This window comes from Catharus ustulatus, chromosome 1 (assembly GCF_009819885.2).
Source record: "Catharus ustulatus isolate bCatUst1 chromosome 1, bCatUst1.pri.v2, whole genome shotgun sequence".
Lineage (NCBI taxonomy): Eukaryota > Metazoa > Chordata > Aves > Passeriformes > Turdidae > Catharus > Catharus ustulatus.
This window is the reverse complement of record NC_046221.1, coordinates 164,960,637-164,984,485: the sequence shown is the minus strand read 5'-3', so window position 1 is coordinate 164,984,485 and position 23,849 is coordinate 164,960,637. Positions and strand designations below refer to the sequence as shown.

Below are 23,849 nucleotides of genomic sequence, written 5' to 3'. Positions count from 1 at the left end.
TGTACAAAACCACGCCCATAAAAGCCCCGCCCCCTGCAGCCCCCTCCCAGTTCCCCCAGTTCGGGGTCCCAGTGCCGGGTGGGGACACAGCGGGGACACCTCGGGGGGGGCATTGGGGTCTGTCCCTGGCTCTGTCCAGTGCTCTGTCTGTCAGTCTGTCTGTCCAGGGTTGTGTCTGTCCCTAGCTCTGTCCATGGCTCTGTCAGTCTGTCCGTGGCTCTGTTCAAGGCTCTGTCAGTCTGTCTGCCAGTCTGTCCGTGGGTCTGTCCGTGAGTCTGTCCCTAGCTCTGTCCATGGCTCTGTCAGTCTGTCCATGGCTCTGTCCATGGCTCTGTTCAGGGTCCTGTCAGTCTGTCCGTGGGTCTGTCCAGGGCTCTGTCTGTCCCTGGGTCTGTCAGTCTGTCCATGGGTCTGTCCATGGGTCTGTCCAGTGCTCTGTCCATGGCTCTGTCAGTCTGTCCGTGGCTCTGTCTGTGGGTCTGTCAGTCTGTCCGTGAGTCTGGGGGCTCCCTGTGCCCATCCAGGGCTGTCACTGTCCGGGGGGTCCCTCTGTGGGACTGTCCGTGGGTCTGTCCCTGCTGGACAGCTGGCCGTGTGTCCATCCTGTGTCCATCCCCATGTCTGTGTGTCCATCTCCATGTCCGTGTGTCCATCCCATGTCCATCTGTCCATCACTTCCAGAAGAGCACGTTCCAGAGCAGCAGCCAGCAGGGACAGGCCCCCAGGCAGAGCAGGGGGCTCAGGTGAGGGGTCAGTCCGTGTGTCCCTGTGTCCATCTGTCCATCTGTCCATCATTTCCAGAAGAGCACGTTCCAGAGCAGCAGCCAGCAGGGGTAGGCCCCCAGGCAGAGCAGGGGGCTCAGGTGGGGGGTCAGTCTGTCTGTCCATCTGTCCATTATTTCCAGAAGAGCACGTTCCAGAGCAGCAGCCAGCACGGATAAGCCCCCAGGCAGAGCAGGGGGCTCAGGTGGGCCCCGTGCAGGTGCTCCTGCAGCAGCCCCTGGCCCAGAGCCCCCAGGAATCGCTGCCAGGCCTCGCCCAGCCCGGCCGGCGCCTCCAGCAGCTCCCGCTCCAGCAGCACGGCCATGAACAGGGACAGGCCCGGGGTGGTCAGCACCAGCAGCAGGGCCAGGGGCAGCCTGGAATGGGGAGAGGGGTCAGTGACCACCAGGGACCACCCAGAGATCCCTGAGACCACCAGGGACAGGCCAGGGGTGGTCAGCACCAGCAGCAGGGCCAGGGGCAACCTGGAACGGGGAGAGGGGGGTCAGTGACCACCAGGGACCACCTAGGGACCCCTGAGACCACCAGGGACAGGGACAGGCCAGGAGTGGTCAGCACCAGCAGGAGGGCCAGGGACAACCTGGAACAGATACAGGGGGTCAGTGACCACCAGGGACAGGGACAGGCCAGGGGTGGTGAGTACCAGCAGCAGGGCCAGGGGCAGCCTGGAATGGGGAGAGGGGGGTCAGTGACCACTGAGAGCACCAGGGACAGGTCAGGGGTGGTCAGCACCAGGGCCAGGGGCAACCTGGAATGGACACAGGGGTTAGTGACCACTGAGAGCACCAGGGACAGGGACAGGGACAGCCCAGAGTGGTCAGCACCAGTAGCAGGGCCAGGGGCAGCCTGGAACAGAGAGGGGATCAGTGACCACTGAGAGCACCAGGGACCACCCTGAGACCACCAGAGACCACCAGGGACCACCCAGAGATCCCTGAGGCCACCAGGGACAGGGACAGGGACAGTGACAGCCCCAGGATGGTCAGCACCAGGATGGCCAGGGATAACCTGGAACGGACAGGCACAGGTACCTGCACCAGGTACATCTGTCAGTGACCACTGACAGCACCAGGGGCCACCTGAGACCATCCAGGGACCCCTGAGACCACTCTGAGAGCACCAGGGACAGCCCAGGGACCCCTGAGACCACCCTGAGAGCACCAGGGGCCACCTGAGACCCCTCAGCACCTGTCCCCAATGGGTGTCACCTGTCCCTGTCTCACCTGTCACCTCCATGTGTCACGTGTCACCTCCCTGTCTCACCTTTCCCCCCCAGGTCTCACCTGTCCCTGTCTCACCTGTCCCCCCATGTCACACCTGTCCCCCATGTCACACCTGTCCCCCCAGGTGTCACCTGTCCCCCCCAGGTGTCCCAGTCTCACCTGTCCCCCCAGTCTCACCTGTCCCCCCCATGTCCCCCAGCCTCACCTGTTGCCCCCAGGTCTGACAGCAGCCGCGGGTGGCACGAGGGTGACCCCGAGCAGGAAGCCCAGGGAGAAGTTGAGCAGGGCCAGGCAGGTGAGGAGCAGGGCCAGGGCCAGCAGGGCCAGCAGCTTCAGGGTCATCCAGCCGCGCTGGCCACCCCCTGAGAGAGCCCTGGGGACAGAGAGAGTGTCACAGTGTCACCTGGGGTCACACAGTGTCACACAGTGTCACACAGTGTCACACAGTGTCACACAGTGTCACACAGACACACCCAGGGCCAGCAGGGCCAGCAGCTTCAGGGTCATCCAGCCGCGCTGGCCACCCCCTGAGAGGGCTCTGGGGACAGAGACAGTGTCACAGTGTCACCTGTGTCACACAGTGTCACACAGTGTCACACAGTGTCACACAGACACACCCAGGGCCAGCAGCTTCAGGGTCATCCAGCCCCGCTGGCCACCCCCTGAGAGTGCCCTGGGGACAGAGAGAGTGTCACAGTGTCACCTGGGGTCACACAGTGTCACACAGTGTCCCCCAGTGTCACTCGTTGTCACTCAATGTCACCGCCAATGTCACTCAATATCACCATCAGTGTTCCCCAGCGTCACACAGTGTCACAGAGAGACACCCCCTGTGTCACTCCGTTGTCACCCAGTGTCACTCAGTGTCACAGATTGTCACCCAGTGTCACCATCAGTGTCACACCCAGTGTCACTCAATGTCACCATCAGTGTCACCCAGTGTCACATCCAGTGTCACACAAACACCCAATGTCACTCAATGTCACAGATTGTCACCCAGTGTCACCATCAGTATCACTATCAGTGTCACTATCAGTGTAACTCAGTGTCACTCAATGTCACAGATTGTCACCCAGTGTCACATCAATGTCACTCAATGTCACAGATTGTCACCCAGTGTCACCATCAATGTCACTCAATGTCACTCAGTGTCACAGATTGTCACCCAGTGTCACACAGACACCCAGTGTCACTCAATGTCACCAGCAGTGTCCCCCAGTGTCACCCAGAGACACCCCCTGTGTCACTCCGTTGTCACCAGCGGTGTCACACCTAGTGTCACTCAATGTCACAGATTGTCCTCCAGCGTCACACAGTGTCACCATCAGTGTCACTCAATGTCACAAATTGTCACTCAATGTCACCATCAGTGTCACAGATTGTCACCCAGTGTCACACAGTGTCACAGATTGTCACCCAGTGTGACACCCAGCGTCACTCAATGTCACTGTGTCACAGATTGTCACCCAGTGTCACCAATGTCAATGTCACTCAATGTCACAGATTGTCACCCAGTGTCACACCCAGTGTCACTCAATGTCACTCAATATCACCAGTGTTCCCCAGCGTCACACAGTGTCACCATCAGTGTCACTACGTCACAAATTGTCACTCAATGTCACCATCAGTGTCACCCCGTTGTCACCCAGTGTCACACAGAGACACCTCCTGTGTCACCCTGTTGTCACCCAGTGTCACCATCAGTGTCACACCCAGTGTTACAGAGACATCCAGTGCCACTTGTTGTCACTCAATGTCACAAATTGTCACCCAGTGTCACCCAGTGTCACACAGAGACACCCCCTGTGCCACCCTGTTGTCACCCAGTGTCACCATCAGTGTCACACTCAGTGTCACACCCAGTGTCACCCAGAGACACCCAGTGTCACCGTCAGTGTCCCCCTCAGTGTCACCCAGTGTCACACAGAGACACCCCCTGTGTCACCCTGTTGTCACCCAGTGTCACCATCAGTGTCACACTCAGTGTCACACCCAGTGTCACCCAGAGACACCCAGTGTCACCGTCAGTGTCCCCCTCAGTGTCACCCAGTGTCACACAGAGACACCCCCTGTGTCACCCCACTGTCACCCAGTGTCAGTGTCACCATCAGTGTCACTCAATGTCACAGATTGTCCCCCAGTGTCACCATCAGTGTCACCCAGTGTCCCCCAGTGTCACACAGAGACACCCAGTGTCACTCAATGTCACAGATTGTCACCCAGTGTCACCATCAGTGTCACCCAGTGTCCCCCAGTGTCACACAGAGACACCCAGTGTCACTCAGTGTCACAGATTGTCACCCAGTGTCACCATCAGTGTCACACAGAGACACCCCCTGTGTCACTCATTGTCACCCTGTTGTTACTCAGTGTCACAGATTGTCACCCAGTGTCACCAATGTCAATGTCACTCAATGTCACAGATTGTCACCCAGTGTCACACCCAGTGTCACTCAATGTCACTCAATATCACCATCAGTGTCCCCCAGCGTCACACAGTGTCACCATCACTGTCACTCAATGTCACAAATTGTCACTCAATGTCACCATCAGTGTCACCCATTGTCACCCTGTGTCACACAGAGACACCTCCTGTGTCACCCCGTTGTCACCCAGTGTCATCATCAGTGTCACCATCAGTGTCACACCCAGTGTTACAGAGACACCCAGTGCCACTCGTTGTCACTCAATGTCACAAATTGTCACCCAGTGTCACCCAGAATCATACAGAGACACCCCCTGTGTCACCCCGTTGCCACCCAGTGTCACACTCAGTGTCACACACAGACAGCCAGGGTCACTCAATGTCACTCAGTGTCACCATCAGTGTCACACCAGTGTCACCATCAGTGTCACATCCAGCGTCACTCAATGTCACTCAATGTCAGTCAGTGTCACATGCAGTGTCACCCCGTTGTCACCCAGTGTCACTCAGTGTCACAGATTGTCACACAGTATCACCATCAGTGTCACACTCAGTGTCACTCAGTGTCCCCAGCCCCTCTGTCCCCCCAGACAGAACCCTGGGGTGACACTGAGGGCTCAGAGCCCCCCAGACCCATTTAGGGACCCCAGCCCCATTTAGAGACCCCAGACCCATTTAGGGACCCCAGACCCATTTACAGACCCCAGACCCCTTCAGGGACCCCAGCCCCATTTAGAGACCCCAGACCCATTTAGTGACCCCATACCTGTGAGTGCTGTGGGGCAGGGCCATCCCAGCCCCATTTACAGACCCCAGCCCCATTTAATGACCCCGTACCTGTGTGTGCTGTGGGGCAGGGCCATCCCAGCCCCATTTAGAGACCCCAGACCCATTTAATGACCCCATACCTGTGTGTGCTGTGGGGCAGGGCCATCCCAGCCCCATTTAGAGACCCCAGACCCATTTAATGACCCCATACCTGTGTGTGCTGTGGGGCAGGGCCATCCCAGCCCCATTTACAGACCCCAGCCCCATTTAGAACCCCCCATACCTGTGTGTGCTGTGGGGCAGGGCCATCCCAGCCCCATTTACAGACCCCAGCCCCATTTAGAACCCCCCATACCTGTGGGTGCTGTGGGGCAGGGCCATCCCAGCCCCATTTACAGACCCCAGACCCATTTCTGTACCCCCATACCTGTGTGTGCTGTGGGGCAGGGCCATCCCAGCCCCATTTACAGACCCCAGACCCATTTCTGTACCCCCGTACCTGTGAGTGCTGTGGGGCAGGGCCATCCCAGCCACGTAGATGCCGATCAGGGCCAGCACCACAGACCCATTTAAGGACCCCAGACCCATTTCTGTGCCCCCCCAGACCCCCATACCTGTGTGTGCTGTGGGGCAGGGCCAGCACCCACAGACCCCAGCCCCATTTAGGGACCCCAGACCCATTTAATGACCCCGTACCTGTGAGTGCTGTGGGGCAGGGCCATCCCACAGACCCCAGCCCCATTTAGGGACCCCAGACCCATTTAGAGACCCCAGACCCCCATACCTGTGTGTGCTGTGGGGCAGGGCCATCCCCAGACCCCAGCCCCATTTAGAACCCCCCATACCTGTGGGTGCTGTGGGGCAGGGCCATCCCAGCCACGTAGATGCCGATCAGGGCCAGCACCACGGCCTCGGCCTCGCCCACCGGGAAGTGCTGGGTGGCCACGGCCTGGCCCCGCACGGGCAGCAGGTACAGGGCAGCCCCCGCCCCCCCTGAGATCAGGATGGGGGGCACCAGGTACAGGAGACCCCCCCGGGCCTGGGGGGACAGGAATGGGGTCAGGATTGGGGTACAGGGGGATTTGGGGTCAGAAATGGGGTACAGGGGGTCCCACAGGTACAGGGCAGCCCCCGCCCCCCCCGAGATCAGGATGGGGGGCACCAGGTACAGGAGACCCCCCCGGGCCTGGGGGGACAGGAATGGGGTCAGAAATGGGGTCAGGGTTGGGGTTCAGGGGGGTTTTTGGGGTCAGGGTTGGGGTTCAGGGTCAGGGTTGGGGTTCAGGGGGTCAGGGTTGGGGTTCAGGGGGTACAGGGTCAGATTTGGGGTCCCAGGGGATTTTGGGATCAGGTTTGAGGTCAGGTTTGGGGGTCCCAGGGGTCACTTTAGGGTCAGTTTGGGGTTAGTTTTGGGGTCAGGTTTGGGGTCCCAGGGGATTTTGGGGTCAGGTTTCTGGGGTCAGTTTGGTCAATTTTGGGGTCCCAGGGGTCACTTTAGGGTCAATTTGGGGTCAGTGTTTGGGGTCAGTTTTTGGGATCAGTTTTTGGGGTCCCAGGGGAATTTGGGGTCAGTGTGGGGTCACTGTTTGGGGTCAGTGTTTGGGGTCAGTTTTGGGGTCCCAGGGGGATTTGGGGTCAGTTTTTGGGGTCCCAGGGGGATTTGGGGTCAGTTTTTGGGGTCCCAGGGGGATTTGGGGTCAGTTTTTGGGGTCCCAGGGGAATTTGGGGTCAGTTTTTGGGGTCCCAGGGGGATTTGGGATCCCAGGAAATTTTGGGGTCAGGTTTTTGGGGTCCCAGGGGATTTGGGGTCAGTTTTGGGGTCCCAGGGGATTTGGGGTCAGTTTTTGGGGTCCCAGGGGGATTTGGGATCAGGTTTGGGGTCCCAGGGGATTTGGGGTCAGTGTTTGGGGTCCCCTCACCTCCCCCACCGGGGGCTCCCCCTCCCCCTCCTCGCTCCGGCTCAGCCTCATCCACAGCTCCAGGGCCTGGGGAGGGGTCAAGGAAAGGGCAGAGACCCCCAGAGACCCCCCCAAAATCCCCCCTAAATCCCCCCAATCCCCAAACCCCCCTTTTCCCACAATTCCCTGTTTTCCCCCATTTTTCCCCCATTTTTTCCAATTTTTCCCCATATTTTCTCACGTTTTTCCAATTTTCCCCCATTTTTTCCCACATTTTTTCCAATTTTTCCCATTTTTTTCTCATTTCCCCTATTTTCCCCCAAACCTAATTTATTCCCCATTTTTCCCCATTTTCCCACATTTTTTCCTCATTTTCCCCCCATTTTTCCCCCACTATTTTCCTTTTTTCCCATATTTTTTTCCAAAGTTATTCCCAATTTTTCCCCATTTTTCCTCATTTCCTCCAATTTCCCCCCAATTTTTCCCCATTTTCCCATTTTTTTCTGATTTTCCCCATTTCCCCCCCCATTTTCCCACATTTTTTTCCAATTTTTCCCCCAATTTTCCCCATTTTTTCCTCATTTTCCCCATTTTGTCTGATTGTTCCCCATTTTCCCTTTTCCCCATTTTTCCAATTTTTTTCTCATTTCCCCCCGTTTTTCCACATTCTCCCCACATTTTTAAATCATTTTCCCCAATGTTTTCCCCATTTTGTTCCCCATTTTCCCCTCATTCTTTCCCCATTTTCACCCCCCTTTTTTTCCTATTTTTCCCCCATTTTTATCCTGTTTTCTCTCATTTTCCCTCATTTTTTATCCTTTTTCACTTTTCCATTTCCACCCCGTTTTTCCCTTTTATTCCCCATTTTTCCCCATTTTCCCTCCATTTTTTCACTGTTTTCCCCCATTTTTTTTTCATTTTTCTCCCAATTTCCCCCATTTTTTTCCATTTTTTCCCCGTTTTTCACTGTTTCTCCCTGTTTTTTCCCAATTTCCCCATTTTTCACCCCACTTCTGCATTATATTCTCAGAGCCAGCACCAGCAGCAGCCCCAGGGCAGGGGCACAGAAATCCCAAATTTTTCCCCATTTTTCCCCCGTTTTTCATAATTTTTTCCCCTTTTTTTGCCATTTTTTCACCATTTTTTGCTGTTTTTTCGCCGTTTTTTCACCAATTTCCCAGTTTTTCACCCCATTTCTGCAGGATACCCTGAGTGCCAGCACCAGCCCCACGGGAGGGACAGAGGAGCCCCATTTTTTTCCATTTCTTCCCCATTTTTCCCCATTTTTTGCTGTTTTTTCACCATTTTTTCTCTGTTTTTTCACCGTTTTTCACCGTTTTTTCACCGTTTCTCCCCATTTTTTCACCATTTTTTTCCCAATTTCCCAGTTTTTCACCCCATTTCTGCAGGATACCCTGAGAGCCAGCACCAGCAGCAGCAGCCCCACTGCTGGGACACAGAAATCCCAATTAAAAAAAATTGTTTCCCCATTTTTTGCCGTTTTTTCACCGTTTTTTCACCGTTTCTCCCCATTTTCTCCCCGTTTTTTCCCCAATTTCCCCTGTTTTTCCCCCATTCCTGCAGGATACCCTCAGAGCCAGCACCAGCAGCAGCAGCCCCAGGGGAGGGACACAGAAACCCAATTTTTTTCCATTTCTTCCCCATTTTATCCCCATTTTTTGCTGTTTTTTCACCGTTTCTCCCCGTTTTTTCACCATTTTTCCCCAATTTCCCGTTTTTCCCCCCATTTCTGCAGGATACCCTCAGTGCCAGCACCAGCAGCAGCAGCCCCAGGGCTGGGACACAGAAATCCCAATTTAAAAAAATTGTTTCCCCATTTTTTCCCTGTTTTTTCACCGTTTTTTCACCGTTTCTCCCCGTTTTTTTCCCAATTTCCCTGTTTTTCACCCCATTTCTGCAGGATACCCTCAGTGCCAGCACCAGCAGCCCCAGGGCAGGGACACAGAAATCCCATTTTTAAAAATTTTTTTCCCCATTTTTTCCCCATTTTTTGCTGTTTTTTTACCGTTTTTTCACCGTTTCTCCCCATTTTCTCCCCGTTTTTTCCCCAATTTCCCGTTTTTGCCCCCATTCCTGCAGGATACCCTGAGTGCCAGCACCAGCAGCAGCAGCCCCAGGGCCGGGGCACTGAAATCCAATTTTTTTCCATTTCTTCCCCATTTTTTTCCCCATTTTTTGCCGTTTTTTCACCGTTTCTCCCCATTTTTTCACCATTTTTCCCCAATTTCCCAGTTTTTCACCCCATTCCTGCAGGATACCCTCAGAGCCAGCACCAGCAGCAGCAGCCCCAGGGCAGGGCTGTAGAAACCCCAAATTTTTCCCCATTTTTTGCTGTTTTTTCCCCATTTTTTCACCGTTTTTTGCCATTTTTTCACCGTTTCTCCCCGTTTTTTTCCCAATTTCCCCATTTTTCACCCCATTTGTGCAGGATACCCTGAGTGCCAGCACCAGCAGCACCAGCCCCAGGGCAGGGGCCCAGAAATCCCAAATTTTTCCCCGTTTTTCATAATTTTTTCCCCTTTTTTTGCCATTTTTTCACCATTTTTTGCTGTTTTTTCGCCGTTTTTTCACTGTTTTTTCACCAATTTCCCGGTTTTTCACCCCATTTCTGCAGGATACCCTGAGTGCCAGCACCAGCCCCAGGGGAGGGACAGAGGAGCCCCATTTTTTTCCATTTCTTCCCCATTTTTCCCCATTTTTTGCTGTTTTTTCACCATTTTTTCTCTGTTTTTTCACCGTTTTTTCACCGTTTCTCCCCGTTTTTTCACCGTTTTTTCCCCAATTTCCCCGTTTTTCCCCCCATTCCTGCAGGATACCCTGAGTGCCAGCACCAGCAGCAGCAGCCCCAGGGCAGGGACACAGAAACCCCAAATTTTCCCCATTTTTTCCCCATTTTTTGCTGTTTTTTCACCATTTTTTCACCGTTATTTCACCGTTTCTCCCCATTTTTTCACCATTTTTTCACCAATTTCCCGGTTTTTCACCCCATTTCTGCAGGATACCCTCAGAGCCAGCACCAGCAGCAGCAGCCCCAGGGCTGGGTACACAAAAATCCTATTTTTTCCCCATTTTTTGCCATTTTTCCCCCGTTTTTCCCCATTTTTTCACCGTTTTTCACCGTTTTTTCACCATTTCTCCCCGTTTTTTCACCGTTTTTTCCCCAATTTCCCGTTTTTCCCCCATTCCTGCAGGATACCCTCAGAGCCAGCACCAGCAGCAGCAGCCCCAGGGCAGGGACACAGAAACCCAATTTTTTTCCATTTCTTCCCCATTTTCTCCCCAATTTTTGCCGTTTTTTCACCGTTTCTCCCCGTTTCTCCCCAATTTCCCTGTTTTTCCCCCATTTCTGCAGGATACCCTCAGTGCCAGCACCAGCAGCAGCAGCCCCAGGGTTGGGACACAGAAATCCCATTTTTAAAAAATTTTTTCCCCATTTTTTCCCCATTTTTTGCTGTTTTTTCACCATTTTTTCTCTGTTTTTTCACCGTTTTTTCACCGTTTCTCCCCGTTTTTTCACCATTTTTTCCCAAATTCCCCATTTTTCCCCCCATTTGTGCAGGATACCCTGAGTGCCAGCACCAGCAGCAGCAGCTCCAGGGCTGGGCTGCAGAAACCCCAAATTTTTTCCATTTCTTCCCCATTTTTCCCCATTTTTTGCTGTTTTTTCACCGTTTTTTTCACCGTTTCTCCCCATTTTTTCACCATTTTTCCCCAATTTCCCGGTTTTTCACCCCATTTCTGCAGGATACCCTCAGTGCCAGCACCACCAGCACCAGCCCCAGGGGAGAGGTGCAGAAACCCCAAATTTTTCCCCATTTTTCCCCATTTTTCCCCGTTTCTCCCGTTTTTCATTGTTTTTTCACCGTTTTTTGCCGTTTTTTCACCATTTTTTGCTGTTTTTTCCCAATTTCCCTGTTTTTCACCCCATTTCTGCAGGATATCCTTAGAGCCAACACCAGCCCCAGGCCTGGGACACAGGAACCCCAATTTTTTTCCATTTCTTCTCCATTTTTTCCCCATTTTTTGCTGTTTTTTCACCGTTTTTTGCCATTTCTTTACCGTTTTTCACCGTTTTTTCCCCAATTTCCCCCCGTTTTTTCCCCAATTTCCCGTTTTTCCCCCCATTTCTGCAGGATACCCTGAGAGCCAGCACCAGCAGCAGCAGCCCCAGGGCCGGGGCGTAGGAGCCGATGGACACGAAGCGCGCCAGGGACGGCAGCAGGTACAGGAAATAGGATTGGTGCAGCCGCTCCAGCAGATTGTTCAGCTTCCGGAACATTCCCTCCAGGGTTCTGGGGGAAACACGGGGAATTGGGGGTCCTCAAATCATGAGGGACACCCCAGATACAGAGAGACCCCAAAAATCCTGAGGGACCCCCAAAAAATCCCCAAAATCTCTGGGATTCCACCCCAGTGACCCCGAGGTTGGTCAGGTTCTGGAACATTCCCTGCAGGGTTCTGGGGGAAAAATGGGAAATTGGGGGGTCCCCAAATCCTGAGGGACATCCCAAGTACAGAGGGACCCCAAAAATCCTGAGAGACCCCCAAAAAATCCTCAAAATCCTGAAAGATCTCCCCCAAAAATCCCGAAAATCCTCTGGGATTCCACCCCAGTGACCCCGAGGTTCTGGAACATTCCCTGCAGGGTTTTGGGGGAAAAATGGGAATTGGGGGGTCACAAATCCTCAGGGACACCCCAAGTGCAGAGAGACCCCAAAAATCCTGAGGGATCCCCAAAAAATCCCCAAAATCCTGAGAGATCCCACCCAAAAAATCCCCAAAATCTCTGGGATTCCACCCCAGTGACCCCGAGGTTGGTCAGGTTCTGGAACATTCCCTCCAGGGTTCTGGGGGAAATGGGGGGGTCAGGGGGGTCCCCAAATCCTGAGGGACACCCCAAGTGCAGAGAGACCCCAAAAATCCTGAGAGACCCCCAAAAAATCCCCAAAATCCTGAGAGATCCCCAAAAAAATCCCCAAAAATCCAGAGAGACCCCCAAAAATCCCCAAAATCTCTGGGATTCCACCCCAGTGACCCCGAGGTTGGTGAGGTTCTGGAACATTCCCTGCAGGTTCTGGGGGAAAACGGGGAATTGGGGGGTCCCAAATCCTGAGAGACCCCCTGGGATACCCCAAAATCTGGAGAGACCCCCTCAAAATCCTGAGAGACCCCCCAGGATCCTCAAAATCCAAGGAGACCCCCAAAATCCTGAGGGACCCCCAAAAAAATCCCCAAAATCCTGAGAGACCCCCCCAAGTCCCCCCTCCAGTGACCACCAGGACCCCCCAAATACCCCAAACCCCTCCAGGACCCCCCAAAACTCCCCCAGGATGCCCCAAAATAACCCCAGGACCTCCAAAAACTCCCTCAAGACCCCCCAAAATAACCCCAAATCCCCCAGGACCCCCCAAAAACTCCCTCAAGACCCCCCAAACCCCCCCAGACTCACAGAACTCCCCCCCAAAACACCCCAGGACCCCCAAATCCCCTCAAGACCCCCCTAAACCCCCCCAAATCCCCCCCAGGACCCCCCCAGAGCCTCCCAGGATCCCCCCAAATCCCCTCCAGGACCCCCCTAAACACCCCCAGGACCCCTCAAAATCTCCCCAGGATCCCCTTAATCCCCCTCAGGACCCCCTGGATCCCCCAAATCTCCCCCCAGGACCCCCCAAACCCCCCCGCCCAGCGCCCCCAGCCCCAATCTGTGCTGCCTGAAGCTGCTGATGCCCCTCAGGACCCCCCAAATCCCCCCCAAACTCACAGAACTCCCCCCCAAAACACCCCAGGGACCCCCAAATCCCCTCAAGACCCCCCTAAACCACCCCAAATCCCCCCCAGAATCCCCCCAAACTCACAGAACTCCCCATCAGGACCCCCCAAAACCCCTGAGGGCCCCCCAAGACAGCCCAAATCCCCTCCAGGACCCCCCAGAATCCCCCCAAAAATCCCCTCAGGACCTACGAAAATCCCCTCAGGACCCCCAAAATCTCCCCAGGATCCCCTAAATCCCCCCCAGGACCCCCCAAAATCTCCCCAGGATCCCCTTAATCCCACTCAGGACCCCCTAAATCTCCCCCAAATCCCCCCCAGGACCCCTCAGGACCCCCCAAACCCCCCCAAAGCCCCCCCGGACCCCCAGACCCACCTGCCCAGCGCCCCCAGGTCGAATTTGTGCTGCCTGAAGCTGTTGATGCCGCGCAGGGTCAGCGCCTCGATGCGGAAGCGCAGGAAGAGCCCGTGGGGACCCCCGGGAGCCCCCCCGGCCTGGCCCAGCACCATCAGCCCCAGGGTGCGCAGGCTCTGGGCGTACCCGGGGCCTGAGGGGCCTTCTGGGGGGGGCAGCTGGAAATTGGGGGGGAAATGAGTGAGGGGGGACCCCAAAATCCCCTCAGAGCCCCCCAAAATCCCCCCAAATCAACAGGGACCCCCCAGCACCATCAGCCCCAGGGTGCGCAGGCTCTGGGTGTAACCGGGGCCTGAGGGGCCTTCTGGGGGGGGCAGCTGGGAATTGGGGGGCAGAGAGTCAGGGGGGACCCCCAAATCCATCCTGGGACCCCCAAAATCCCCCCTGGGACCCCCCAAAATCCCCCACAGGAATCCCCCAGAAGCCCCCAGACCCAATTCCCACCTTGCCCTGCAGGGTGCAGAGCAGCCCCCAGCCCCAATTCCCAGAAGCCCCCAGACCCATTTTCCCCCCACCTTGCCCTGCAGGGTGCAGAGCAGCCCCCAGCCCCAATTCCCAGAAGCCCCCAGACCCATTTTCCCCCCACCTTGCCCTGCAGGGTGCAGAGCAGCCCCCAGACCCAATTTAGCCCCACCTTGCCCTGCAGGGTGCAGAGCAGCCCGTTCTTGTGGCAGAAGGACTGGAAGAGGTTGAGCAGGTCCAGGTTGGGCAGTTGTCCATCCAGGCCCTCCACGGCCACGTCCACGCTGGTCAGCACGTCCGAGCTCAGCTCCAGGGCTAAGGCAGCCTGGATGGCCCCAGCCCGGCCTGGGAACGGCCCTGACTGCATGGCTGGGACAGAGTGACCATGAGTGACCACTGAGTGACCACAGTGACCACTGAGTGACCACAGTGACCACTGAGTGACACTGAGTGACCCTGAGTGACACTGAGTGACCACTGAGTGACCCTGAGTGACCCTGAGTGACACTGAGTGACCACTGAGTGACCACTGAGTGACCCCTGAGTGACACTGAGTGACCACTGAGTGACCACAGTGACCACTGAGTGACCACTGAGTGACCCTGAGTGACACTGAGTGACCACTGAGTGACCACTGAGTGACCCCTGAGTGACACTGAGTGACCACTGAGTGACCCTGAGTGACCACTGAGTGACCACAGAGTGACACTGAGTGACCACTGAGTGACCCTGAGTGACCACTGAGTGACCACTGAGTGACCCCTGAGTGACACTGAGTGACCACTGAGTGACCACTGAGTGACCCCTGAGTGACACTGAGTGACACTGAGTGACCCTGACTGACACTGAGTGACCCTGAGTGACCACTGAGTGACACTGAGTGACCCCTGAGTGACCCCTGAGTGACCAGGGAGTGACCACAGTGACCACTGAGTGACCCTCAGTGACCCTGAGTGACACTGAGTGACCACTGAGTGACCACAGTGACCACTGAGTGACCCCTGAGTGACACTGAGTGACCACTGAGTGACCCTGAGTGACCACTGAGTCACCACTGAGTGATACTGAGTGACCACAGTGACCACTGAGTGACCACAGTGACCCCTGAGTGACCCTGAGTGACCCCTGAGTGACCCTGAGTGACACTGAGTGACCACTGAGTGACCACTGAGTGACCATGAGTGACCCCTGAGTGACACTGAGTGACCCCTGAGTGACCTCCCAGTCCCCCCCAGTCCCCCCCAGTCCCTCCCAGTGCTCCCAGTCTCCCCAGTAAGGTTCCCCCCGTGGTCCCCAGCCCCTCCCAGTCCCTCCCAGTCCCTCCCAGTCCCCCCCAGTCTCCCCAGTAAGGTTCCCCAGTGCTCCCAGTCCCTCCCAGTCTCACCAGTAAGGTTCCCCCCGTGGTCCCCAGTCCCTCCCAGTTCCCCCCCAGTCCCTCCCAGTCCCTCCCAGTCTCCCCAGTAAGGTTCCCCAGTCCCTCCCAGTGCTCCCAGTCTCACCAGTAAGGTTCACCCCGTGGTACCCCTCCAGCCAGGCCTGTGTCCCCAGCAGGTCGTGCTCCGTCACCAGGAAGATCAGGTCCTTGGCCCAGTAAATCTGACCTGCGCACCAGTACAGACCAGTATGGACCAGTACGGACCAGTACGGACCAGTATAGACCGGTATGGACTAGTACAGACCGGTATAGACCAGTACAGACCAGTACAGACCAGTACGGACCAGTATAAACCAGTATGGACCAGTACAGACCAGTACAAACCAGTACGGACCAGTATGGCCCAGTATAACCCAGCACAGACCAATATGGACCAGCATGGACAAATACAGACCAGTATAAACCAGTATGGACCAGTATGAACCAGTACGGTCCAATAAATCTGACCTGGGGAAATTGGGAGCTGTGGGACAGACCCAGCATGGCCCAGTACGGACCAGTATGGACCAATACTGACCAGTGCAGACCAGTATGGACCAGTACAGACCAGTATGGAGCAGTATGGACTAATATGGACCAGTATAAACCAGTATGGCCCAGTATGACCCAATATGGACCAGTTCAGACCAGTACAAACCAGTATGGACCAGTACAGACCAGCATGGACCAGTAGGGACCAGTACAGACCAGCATGGACCAGTAGGGACCAGTACAGACCAGTATGGACGAGTATTAACCAATACAGACCAGTATGAACCAATACACACCAGTACAGACCAGTATGGACCAGTACGGACCAGTATGAACCAATATGAACCAATACAGACCAGTACAGACCAGTATGGACCAGTACGGGCCAGTATGAACCAGTATGAACCAATACACACCAGTACAGACCAGTATGGACCCGTACGGACCAGTATAACCCAGTACAGACCAGTATGGACCAGTACAGACCAGTGTAACCCAGTACAGACCAGTATAACCCAGTACAGACCAGTATGGACCAGTACAGACCAGTATAACCCAGTATAGACCAGTATAACCCAGTACAGACCAGTATGAGCCACTACAGACCAGTATGGACCAGTATAACCCAGTATGGACCAGTATAGACCAGTACAATCCCAGTCCAGCTCCCTGTAGCCCCCCAGCTGTCTCTGGTAGCCCCCCAGACTCACTAGCCCCCTCACCTCGGCAGTAGCCCCCCAGGGGTCAGTAGCCCCCCAGCCCCTCTGGTAGCCCCCTCACCTCGGCAGTAGCCCGCCAGGGCCAGCAGCAGCCCCCCAGGGTTCAGTAGCCCCCCAGGGCTCTGTGGTAGCCCCCCCAGGGGTCAGTAGCCCCCCAGGTGTTTCACTAGCCCCCCATGTGTTTCACTAGCCCCCCCAGGATTCAGTAGCCCCCTCACCTCGGCAGTAGCCCGCCAGGGCCAGCAGCAGCCCCACGGCCTGCTCGTTCTTGCCGCCCTCGCAGCACGGCACCAGCAGCAGCAGCGCCTCCGTGCTGGCGGCGCGGGGGGCGCGCAGCACCCCGAACACGTTGGTGCCTCGGACCAGCTGGGGGGAGAAACGGGGGTCAGCACCCCAAAATATCACAGGGACCCCAAAATATCACAGGGACCCCAAACATCCATCAGGGACCCCAAACATCCCAGCACCCCGAAAACATTGGTGCCACGGACCAGCTGGGACAGGGGAAATGGAGATCAGCACCCCAAAATATCACAGGGACCCCAAAAACTGCACAGAGACCCCAAAATATCACAGGGATCCCAAAAACTGCCCAGGGACCCCAAAACATCCCAGCACCCTGAACACGTTGGTACCTCGGACCAGTTGGGGAGGGAAATGGGGGTGAGGGACCCCAAAACATCCTCACTGCACCCCAAAATATCCATCCAGGGACCCCAAAACATCCTCACTGCACCCCAAAATCTGCACAGGGACCCCAAAATATCCTCACTGCACCCCAAACATTCATCCAGGGACCCAAACATCCCCAGCATCCCAAAAACATTGGTGCCACAGACCAGCTGGGGGGAGAAATTCGGGGGGTCAGTACCCCAAAATATCCTCACTGCACCCCAAAACATCACAGAGACCCCAAAAACTGCACAGGGACCCCAAAATATCCCAGCACCCCGAACACGTTGGTACCTCGGACCAGCTGGGACAGGGGAAAGGGATATCAGCACCCCAAAATATCCCAGGGACCCCAAAATATCACAGCACCCCGAAAACGTTGGTGCCTTGGACCAGCTGGGGGGGAAATGGAGATCAGCACCCTAAAAACTGCCCAGGGACCCCAAATATCCTCACTGCATCCCAAAATATCCTCACTGCACCTCAAAATCTGCACAGGGACCCCAAAATCCATCCAGGGACCCCAAACATCCCCAGCACCCCAAACACGTTGGTGCCTCGGAGCAGCTGGGACAGGGGAAATGGGGTGAGGGACCCCAAAATATCACAGGGACCCAAAAACTGCCCAGGGACCCCAAAAACTGCACAGGGACCCCAAAAACTTCCATGTCCCAAACCAGCTGGGGGAAAAATAGGGGGTCAGGGACCCCAAAAACTGCCCAGGGACCCCAAAAACTGCCCAGGGGCTCCCAATGTCACCAAGTGCCCCCAGTTCACACCAGTATCCCCCAGTTCACACCAGTATCCCCATTTCTCCCATTGCTCCCATTGCTCCAGTCCCATCCCAGTATTCCCAGTCCCTCCCAGTATCACATTGTCCCATCCCAGTTCCTCCCAGTCCCATCCCAATCCCATCCCAGTCCCATCCCAGTACCCCCCAATCCCATCCCAGTTCCCCTCAATCCCCTCCCAGTCCCTCCCAGTATCCCATTATCTCATCCCAGCCCCTCCCAGTCCATCCCAGTCCCTCCCAGTCCCCCTCAATCCCCTCCCAGTCCCTCCCAATCCCCTCCCAGTATCCCATTATCCCCTCCCAGTCCCTCCCAGTCCCCCCCAGTACGTAGCGCTCGTGGGCCTCGTCGGGGAAGGGCAGGGTCCGTGCGAAGGGCTGGGAGTGAACCTCGAGCCCGAGCTGGAACATGGTGTGGGACAGCCAGGACACGGGAATTCCCCTGTGGGATTGGGATTGGGATTGGGATTAACCCTAAATCTAACCCTAAACCTGAGCTGGAACAGGGTGTGGGACAGCCAGGACACAGGGATCCCTCTGTGGGATTGGGATTAACCCTAAATCTAACCCTAAACCTGAGCTGGAACAGGGTGTGGGACAGCCAGGACACAGGGATCCCTCTGTGGGATTGGGATTGGGATTAACCCTAAATCTAACCCTAAACCTGAGCTGGAACAGGCTGTGGGACAGCCAGGACACAGGGATCCCTCTGTGGGATTGGGATTGGGATTAACCCTAAATCTAACCCTAAACCTGAGCTGGAACAGGGTGTGGGACAGCCAGGACACAGGGATCCCTCTGTGGGATTGGGATTAACCCTAAATCTAACCCTAAACCTGAGCTGGAACAGGGTGTGGGACAGCCAGGACACGGGAATTCCCCTGTGGGATGTGGGATTGTGGATTTGGGAATGGGATTTGGATTGGGGTTTGGGATTTGGATTGGGGATTGGGGCACCCCAACCCTGCCCTGAAGCCACATTCAGGTTTGGGATTGGGAACACCCCAAAATCTTTCCAAACCCCAAAGGTCTCACCCCACTTCCCCCTTGTCCTCCCAAATTCCCAGGTGTGTCCCCCACCCCAAAACCCCCAAATCCCCCCAAATGCCCCCATCCCAAACCCAACCTCAAATCCCCTAAACCTCCCCAACCCCAAATCCCACCCCAATCCCCGGGTCTCACCCCTCTTTCCTCTTGTCCTCCTCAAACTCCTGGGTGTGTCCCCAACCCCAAACTCCCCAAACCCAATCCCAACCCCCCCCCAATTCCAACCTCAAACCCCCCAAATCCCCCCATTCCAAACCCCAAATCCCAACCCCAAATCCCCCCGAGGGTCTCACCCCTCTTTCCTCTTGTGCTCCCCGAACTCCTGAGTGTGTCCCCCACCCCAAACCCCAAATCCCAAACCCCCTAAACCCACCACCCCAAACCCCCCAAATCCCAACCCAAACCCCAAATCCCCCCAAACTCCAAACCCCAAATCCCCCAAATCCCAGCCCCCAATCTCCCCAAATCCCAACCCCAAATCCCAAACCCTAAACCCAAACCCCAATCTCCCACTCTCACCCCTCTCTCCTCCTGTGCTCCCTGAACTCCTGCGTGTGTCCCCAACCCCAAATCTCCCAAATCCCCCAAATCCCAACCCCAAATCCCCCCAAACTCCAAACCCCAAATCCCCCAAATCCCAACCTCAAATCCCCCAAATCCCCCCACCCCAAACCCCCAAAACCCACCACCCCCAACCCCAAACCCCCCAAACCCACCACCCCCAACCCCAAACCCCCCAAATCCCACCCCAAACTCCAAACCCCAAATCCCACCCCAAACCCCCCCGAGGGTCTCACCCCTCTCTCCTCCTGTGCTCCCCGAACTCCCAGGTGTGTCCCCAACCCCAAACCCCCCAAATCCCAATCTCAAATCCCCAAATGCCCTCAAACTCCAAACCCCAAATCCCCCCAAACCCCAAATCCCCCATTCTCACCCCTCTTTCCTCTTGTGCTCCCTGAACTCCTGGGTGTGTCCTCCCTCTCCAAATCCCCCAAATCCCAACCCCAAATCTCCCAAATCCCCCAAATCCCAACCCCAAATCTCCCAAATCCCCCAAATCCCAACCTCAAATCCCCCCACCCCAAACCCCAAATCCCACCCCAAACCCCCACTCTGTTCTCACCCCTCTCTCTTCCTGTGCTCCCCGAATTCCCTGGTGTGTCCCCAACCCCAAACTCCTCAAACCCAATCCCAAACCCCCCAAATCCCAACCTCAAGTCCCCCAAACCCCCCCAAACTCCAAATCCTAAACCCAACCCCAAATCCCACCCCATATCTTCCCCACTCTCACCCCTCTCTCCTCCTGTGCTCCCCGAAGTCCCTGGTGTGTCCCCAAACCCAAACCCCAAATTCCCCCTCATTCTCACCCCTCTCTCCTCCTGTGCTCCCCGAACTCCCGTGTGTGTCCCCAACCCCAAACCCCCCAAATCCCACTCCAAATCCCCCCACTCTCACCCCTCTCTCCTCCTGGGCTCCCCGAAGTCCCTGGTGTGTCCCCAACCCCAAATCCCACCCCAAACCCCAAATCCCACCCCAAACCCCACCCCAATCCCCCCCATTCTCACCCCTCTCTCCTCCTGTGCTCCCCGAAGTCCCTGGCCAGCGCCAGCGCGCGGGGCCCGAGGTCGGAGCCCTCCCCCACCATGGTGGAGCCCATGGCGTTCTCGGACAGGTACGTGCGGGGGGCCAGCAGGGGCAGCAGCAGGAACCAGGCCAGGCCCGACAGGTAACTGAGAACGCTGTGGGGGGCACCCCAAAATCGATATCAGCACCCCAAAATCATCAGTGAAACCCCAGAGTTATCAGTGAGACCCCAGAGTTATCAGTGAGACCCCAAAGTTATCAATGAAACCCAAAATCGATATCAGCACCCCAAAATCGATATCAGCACCCCAGAGTTATGAGTGAAACCCCAGAGTCATCAATGAGACCCCAGGGTTATCAATGAGACCCCAAAATGGATATCAGCACCCAAAAATCATCAGTAAAACCCCAAAATCGGTATCAGCACCCCAGAGTTATCAGTGAGACCCCAGAGTTATCAATGAAACCCCAAAACCGATATCAGCACCCCAAAGTTATCAATGAAACCCCAAAATTATCAATGAGACCCCAGAGTTATCAATGAAACCCAAAATCGATATCAGCACCACAGAGTTATCAATGAAACCCCAGAGTTATCAACGAAACCCCAGACTTATCAATGAACCCACAAAATCGATATCAGCACCCCAGAGTTATCAACGGAACCCCAAAGTTATCAATGAACCCCCAGAGTTATCAATGAAACCCCAAAATCGATATCAGCACATCAGAGTTATCAATGAGACCCTAAAGTTATCAGTGACACCCCAGAGCTATCAACGAGACCCCAAAATCAGAACTGAGACCCCAAAATCCCCCCCAGACTCACCAGAGGGGGGTGTTGATCCCCCCAGACCCCCCCAGACTCACCAGAGGGGGGTGTTGATTCCCCAAAGCCCCCAGACTCACCAGAGGGGGGTGTTGATTCCCCCCAAGACCCCAGACTCACCAGAGGGGGGTGTTGAGGCGCAGCAGCAGCCGGCCCAGCGCCCTGCGGCACTGCGGGTCCGACAGGAGCCCCATGGGGGGGTCAGGGGGCGTCTGGGGGGGCACACGGGGGGTCCTCAGGTCAGGGGGGGCTGCAGAGCCCCAAAAAAAACCCACAGAGCCCCCCAAAAATCCCAAATCCCACAGACCTCACCAAAAACCCCACAGAGCCCCCCCAAAAAACCCCAAACCTCACAGAGCTCCCCTAAAAAAAACCCATAGAACCCCCCAAAAACCCCAAAGAGACCCCCAAAAATCCCCAAAAAACCCTTCCCCATCCCATGGACACCCCAAAATCCCACAGAGCCCCCTCAAAAAAAAAATCCCAAACCCCACAGAGCACCCCAAAAATCCCACAGAGCCCCCCAAAAAACCCACATAGAGCCCCCCAAAAACCCCACAGAGCCCCCCATGGGCACCCCCAAAAACCCTTCCCCATCCCATGGACACCCCAAAATCCCACAGAGTCCCATTCCAAAAAAAATCCCAAACCCCACAGAGCCCCCCAAAAACCCCAAATCCCACAGACCACCCCAAAAAAACACACAGAGCCCCCCCAAAAACCACAAAGAGTCCCCCAAAAACCTCACAGAGCCCCCCCCAAAACCCCAAACCCCACAGAGCCCCCCAAAAACCCAAAAAACCCCACAGAGCACCCCAAACTCCATAGAACCCCCCAAAAACCCCACAGACCCCCCAAAAACCCACCAAAAAACCCTTCCCCATGCCATGGACACCCCAAAACCCCACAGAGCCCCCCAAAAATCCCAAATCCCCCCAAATCCCCTCAGGGACACCCCAAATCTCCCCCCAAATCCCCTCATTCCCCTCACAGACACCCCCATTCCCCCCAAATCCCCTCATTCCCCTCAGGGACACCCCAAATCTCCCCCCAAATTCCCCAAATCCCCCCCACTCCCCTCAGGCCCCGCTCCCTCCCATTCCCCTCCCCACCGCCCCTCACAGCCCCCACACGGCTCTGACCCGGCCCTTTCCCCACCCCACACCCCGCCGTGCCCTGCGGGACCCCCAAAAAACCCCAAAACCCTTTAAAATCCTTTAAAACCCTTTAAAATCACCTCAAAAAGCTGCGGTTGCGCGCGGCCAGGCCGCTCAATCGATGGCGGAGCGCGCGAGCGCGAGGGGCGGGGCCAGGGGGTGGGCGTGGCCAAGGGCGGGGAGCGGAGCGCCGAGACAGCGATTGGTCCGCCCAGTTGGGGGCGTGGCCAGGAGGATGGGCGGGGCTAAGTGGGGTGTGGGCGTGGCCAATGAGCGATGGGCGTGGCCAAGGATAATGGAGACTTAAACATAACGGGGGGAAAAATGGGGGAAAAATTGAGGATTTTGGGGTAAAGAATGGGGGGAAAATGGGGATTTTGGGGTAAAAGAGAAAAACGGGGATTTGGGGGTAAAAGGGAAAAACGGGGATTTTGGGGTAAAGGGGAAAAATGGGGATTTGGGGGTAAAGAAAGGGGGGAGAAATAGGGATATTGGGGTAAATAATGGGGGAAAATTGGGGATTTTGGGGCAAAAGGGGAAAAAAAGGGGAAAAAATGGGATTTGGGGATAAAGAATGGGAGAAAAACGGGTGGAAAAACAGGGATTTTGGGGCAAAAGGGGAAAAAAGGGGAGGAAAACCGGGATTTTGGGGGAAAAAATGGGGGAAAAACGGGAGGAAAATTGGGATTTTGGGGTAAAGAATAGAGGAAAAAACGGGGATTTTAGGGAAAAGGGGGCAAAAATTAGGGGGAATAATTGGGATTTTGGGGTAAACAATGGGGGAAAACTGGGGATTTTGGGGTAAAGGAACAAAATGGAGGGAAAATGGGGATTTGGGGGTAAAGAAAGGGAGAAAAATGCGGATTTGGGGGTAAAGAAAGGGGAAAACCTGGGGATTTTGGGGGGACAACGGGGGTGGCAGGCACAGGTGACACTCAGGTGACACAGAGCACGCAGTGACACACCCCAGTTTATTGCCATGGTGACTTTGGTGACCCCAAAAAACACCCCAGAGTCCCAGTGCTGGTGTCCCCATGGTGGTCACTGTGGTCACTGTGGCCATGGCAGTGTCCTGGTGTCCCCATGGTGGTCACTGTGGCCATGGCAGTGTCCTGGTGTCCCCATGGTGGTCACTGTGGCCATGGCAGTGTCCTGGTGTCCCCAGGGTGGTCACTGTGGCCATGGCAGTGTCCTGGTGTCCCCATGGTGGTCACTGTGGTCACTGTGGCCATGGCAGTGTCCTGGTGTCCCCATGGTGGTCACTGTGGTCACTGTGGCCATGGCAGTGTCCTGGTGTCTCCATGGTGGTCACTGTGGCCATGGCAGTGTCCTGGTGTCCCCAGGGTGGTCACTGTGGCCATGGCAGTGTCCTGGTGTCCCC

General features: G+C 55.8%; 3 protein-coding genes across 3 annotated transcripts in view; 1 reads left to right on the top strand and 2 right to left on the bottom strand.

Moving 5' to 3' along the window:
• LOC116999522 (NAD(P)(+)--arginine ADP-ribosyltransferase 2-like) overlaps positions 1-23,849 on the bottom strand; it is a 703,496-nt gene that overhangs the window by 448,805 nt on the left and 230,842 nt on the right. The window lies entirely within an intron of this gene.
• Positions 1-23,849, top strand: part of LOC116994645 (erythroblast NAD(P)(+)--arginine ADP-ribosyltransferase-like) — a 284,339-nt gene that overhangs the window by 140,441 nt on the left and 120,049 nt on the right. The gene's annotated exons all lie outside the window — the stretch shown is intronic.
• LOC116994930 (glycosylphosphatidylinositol anchor attachment 1 protein-like) lies at positions 820-22,617 on the bottom strand. The gene is made up of 13 exons (XM_033056931.1): positions 22,549-22,617; positions 21,432-21,523; positions 20,464-20,637; positions 18,182-18,293; positions 16,608-16,755; positions 15,264-15,365; positions 13,937-14,133; positions 13,264-13,460; positions 11,257-11,410; positions 7,128-7,184; positions 6,045-6,238; positions 2,212-2,379; positions 820-1,139 (listed from the first exon to the last, which is right to left on the bottom strand). The coding sequence occupies exons 2-13, from the start codon at positions 21,503-21,505 to the stop codon at positions 896-898; spliced, it is 1,821 nt and encodes a 606-aa protein (XP_032912822.1). The 5' UTR covers positions 21,506-21,523; positions 22,549-22,617; the 3' UTR covers positions 820-895.

Excerpts from the sequence above, each read along its gene's own strand:
- LOC116994930 (XM_033056931.1), bottom strand. The coding sequence starts at position 21,505 with ATGGGGCTCCTGTCGGACCCGCAGTGCCGCAGGGCGCTGGGCCGGCTG. Across the intron at positions 20,638-21,431 it reads CGCCTCAACACCCCCCTCTG|CGTTCTCAGTTACCTGTCGG; the intron begins GTGAGTCTGGGG and ends TGCCCCCCACAG. Across the intron at positions 16,756-18,181 it reads ACGAGGCCCACGAGCGCTAC|CTGGTCCGAGGCACCAACGT; the intron begins GTACTGGGGGGG and ends TTCTCCCCCCAG.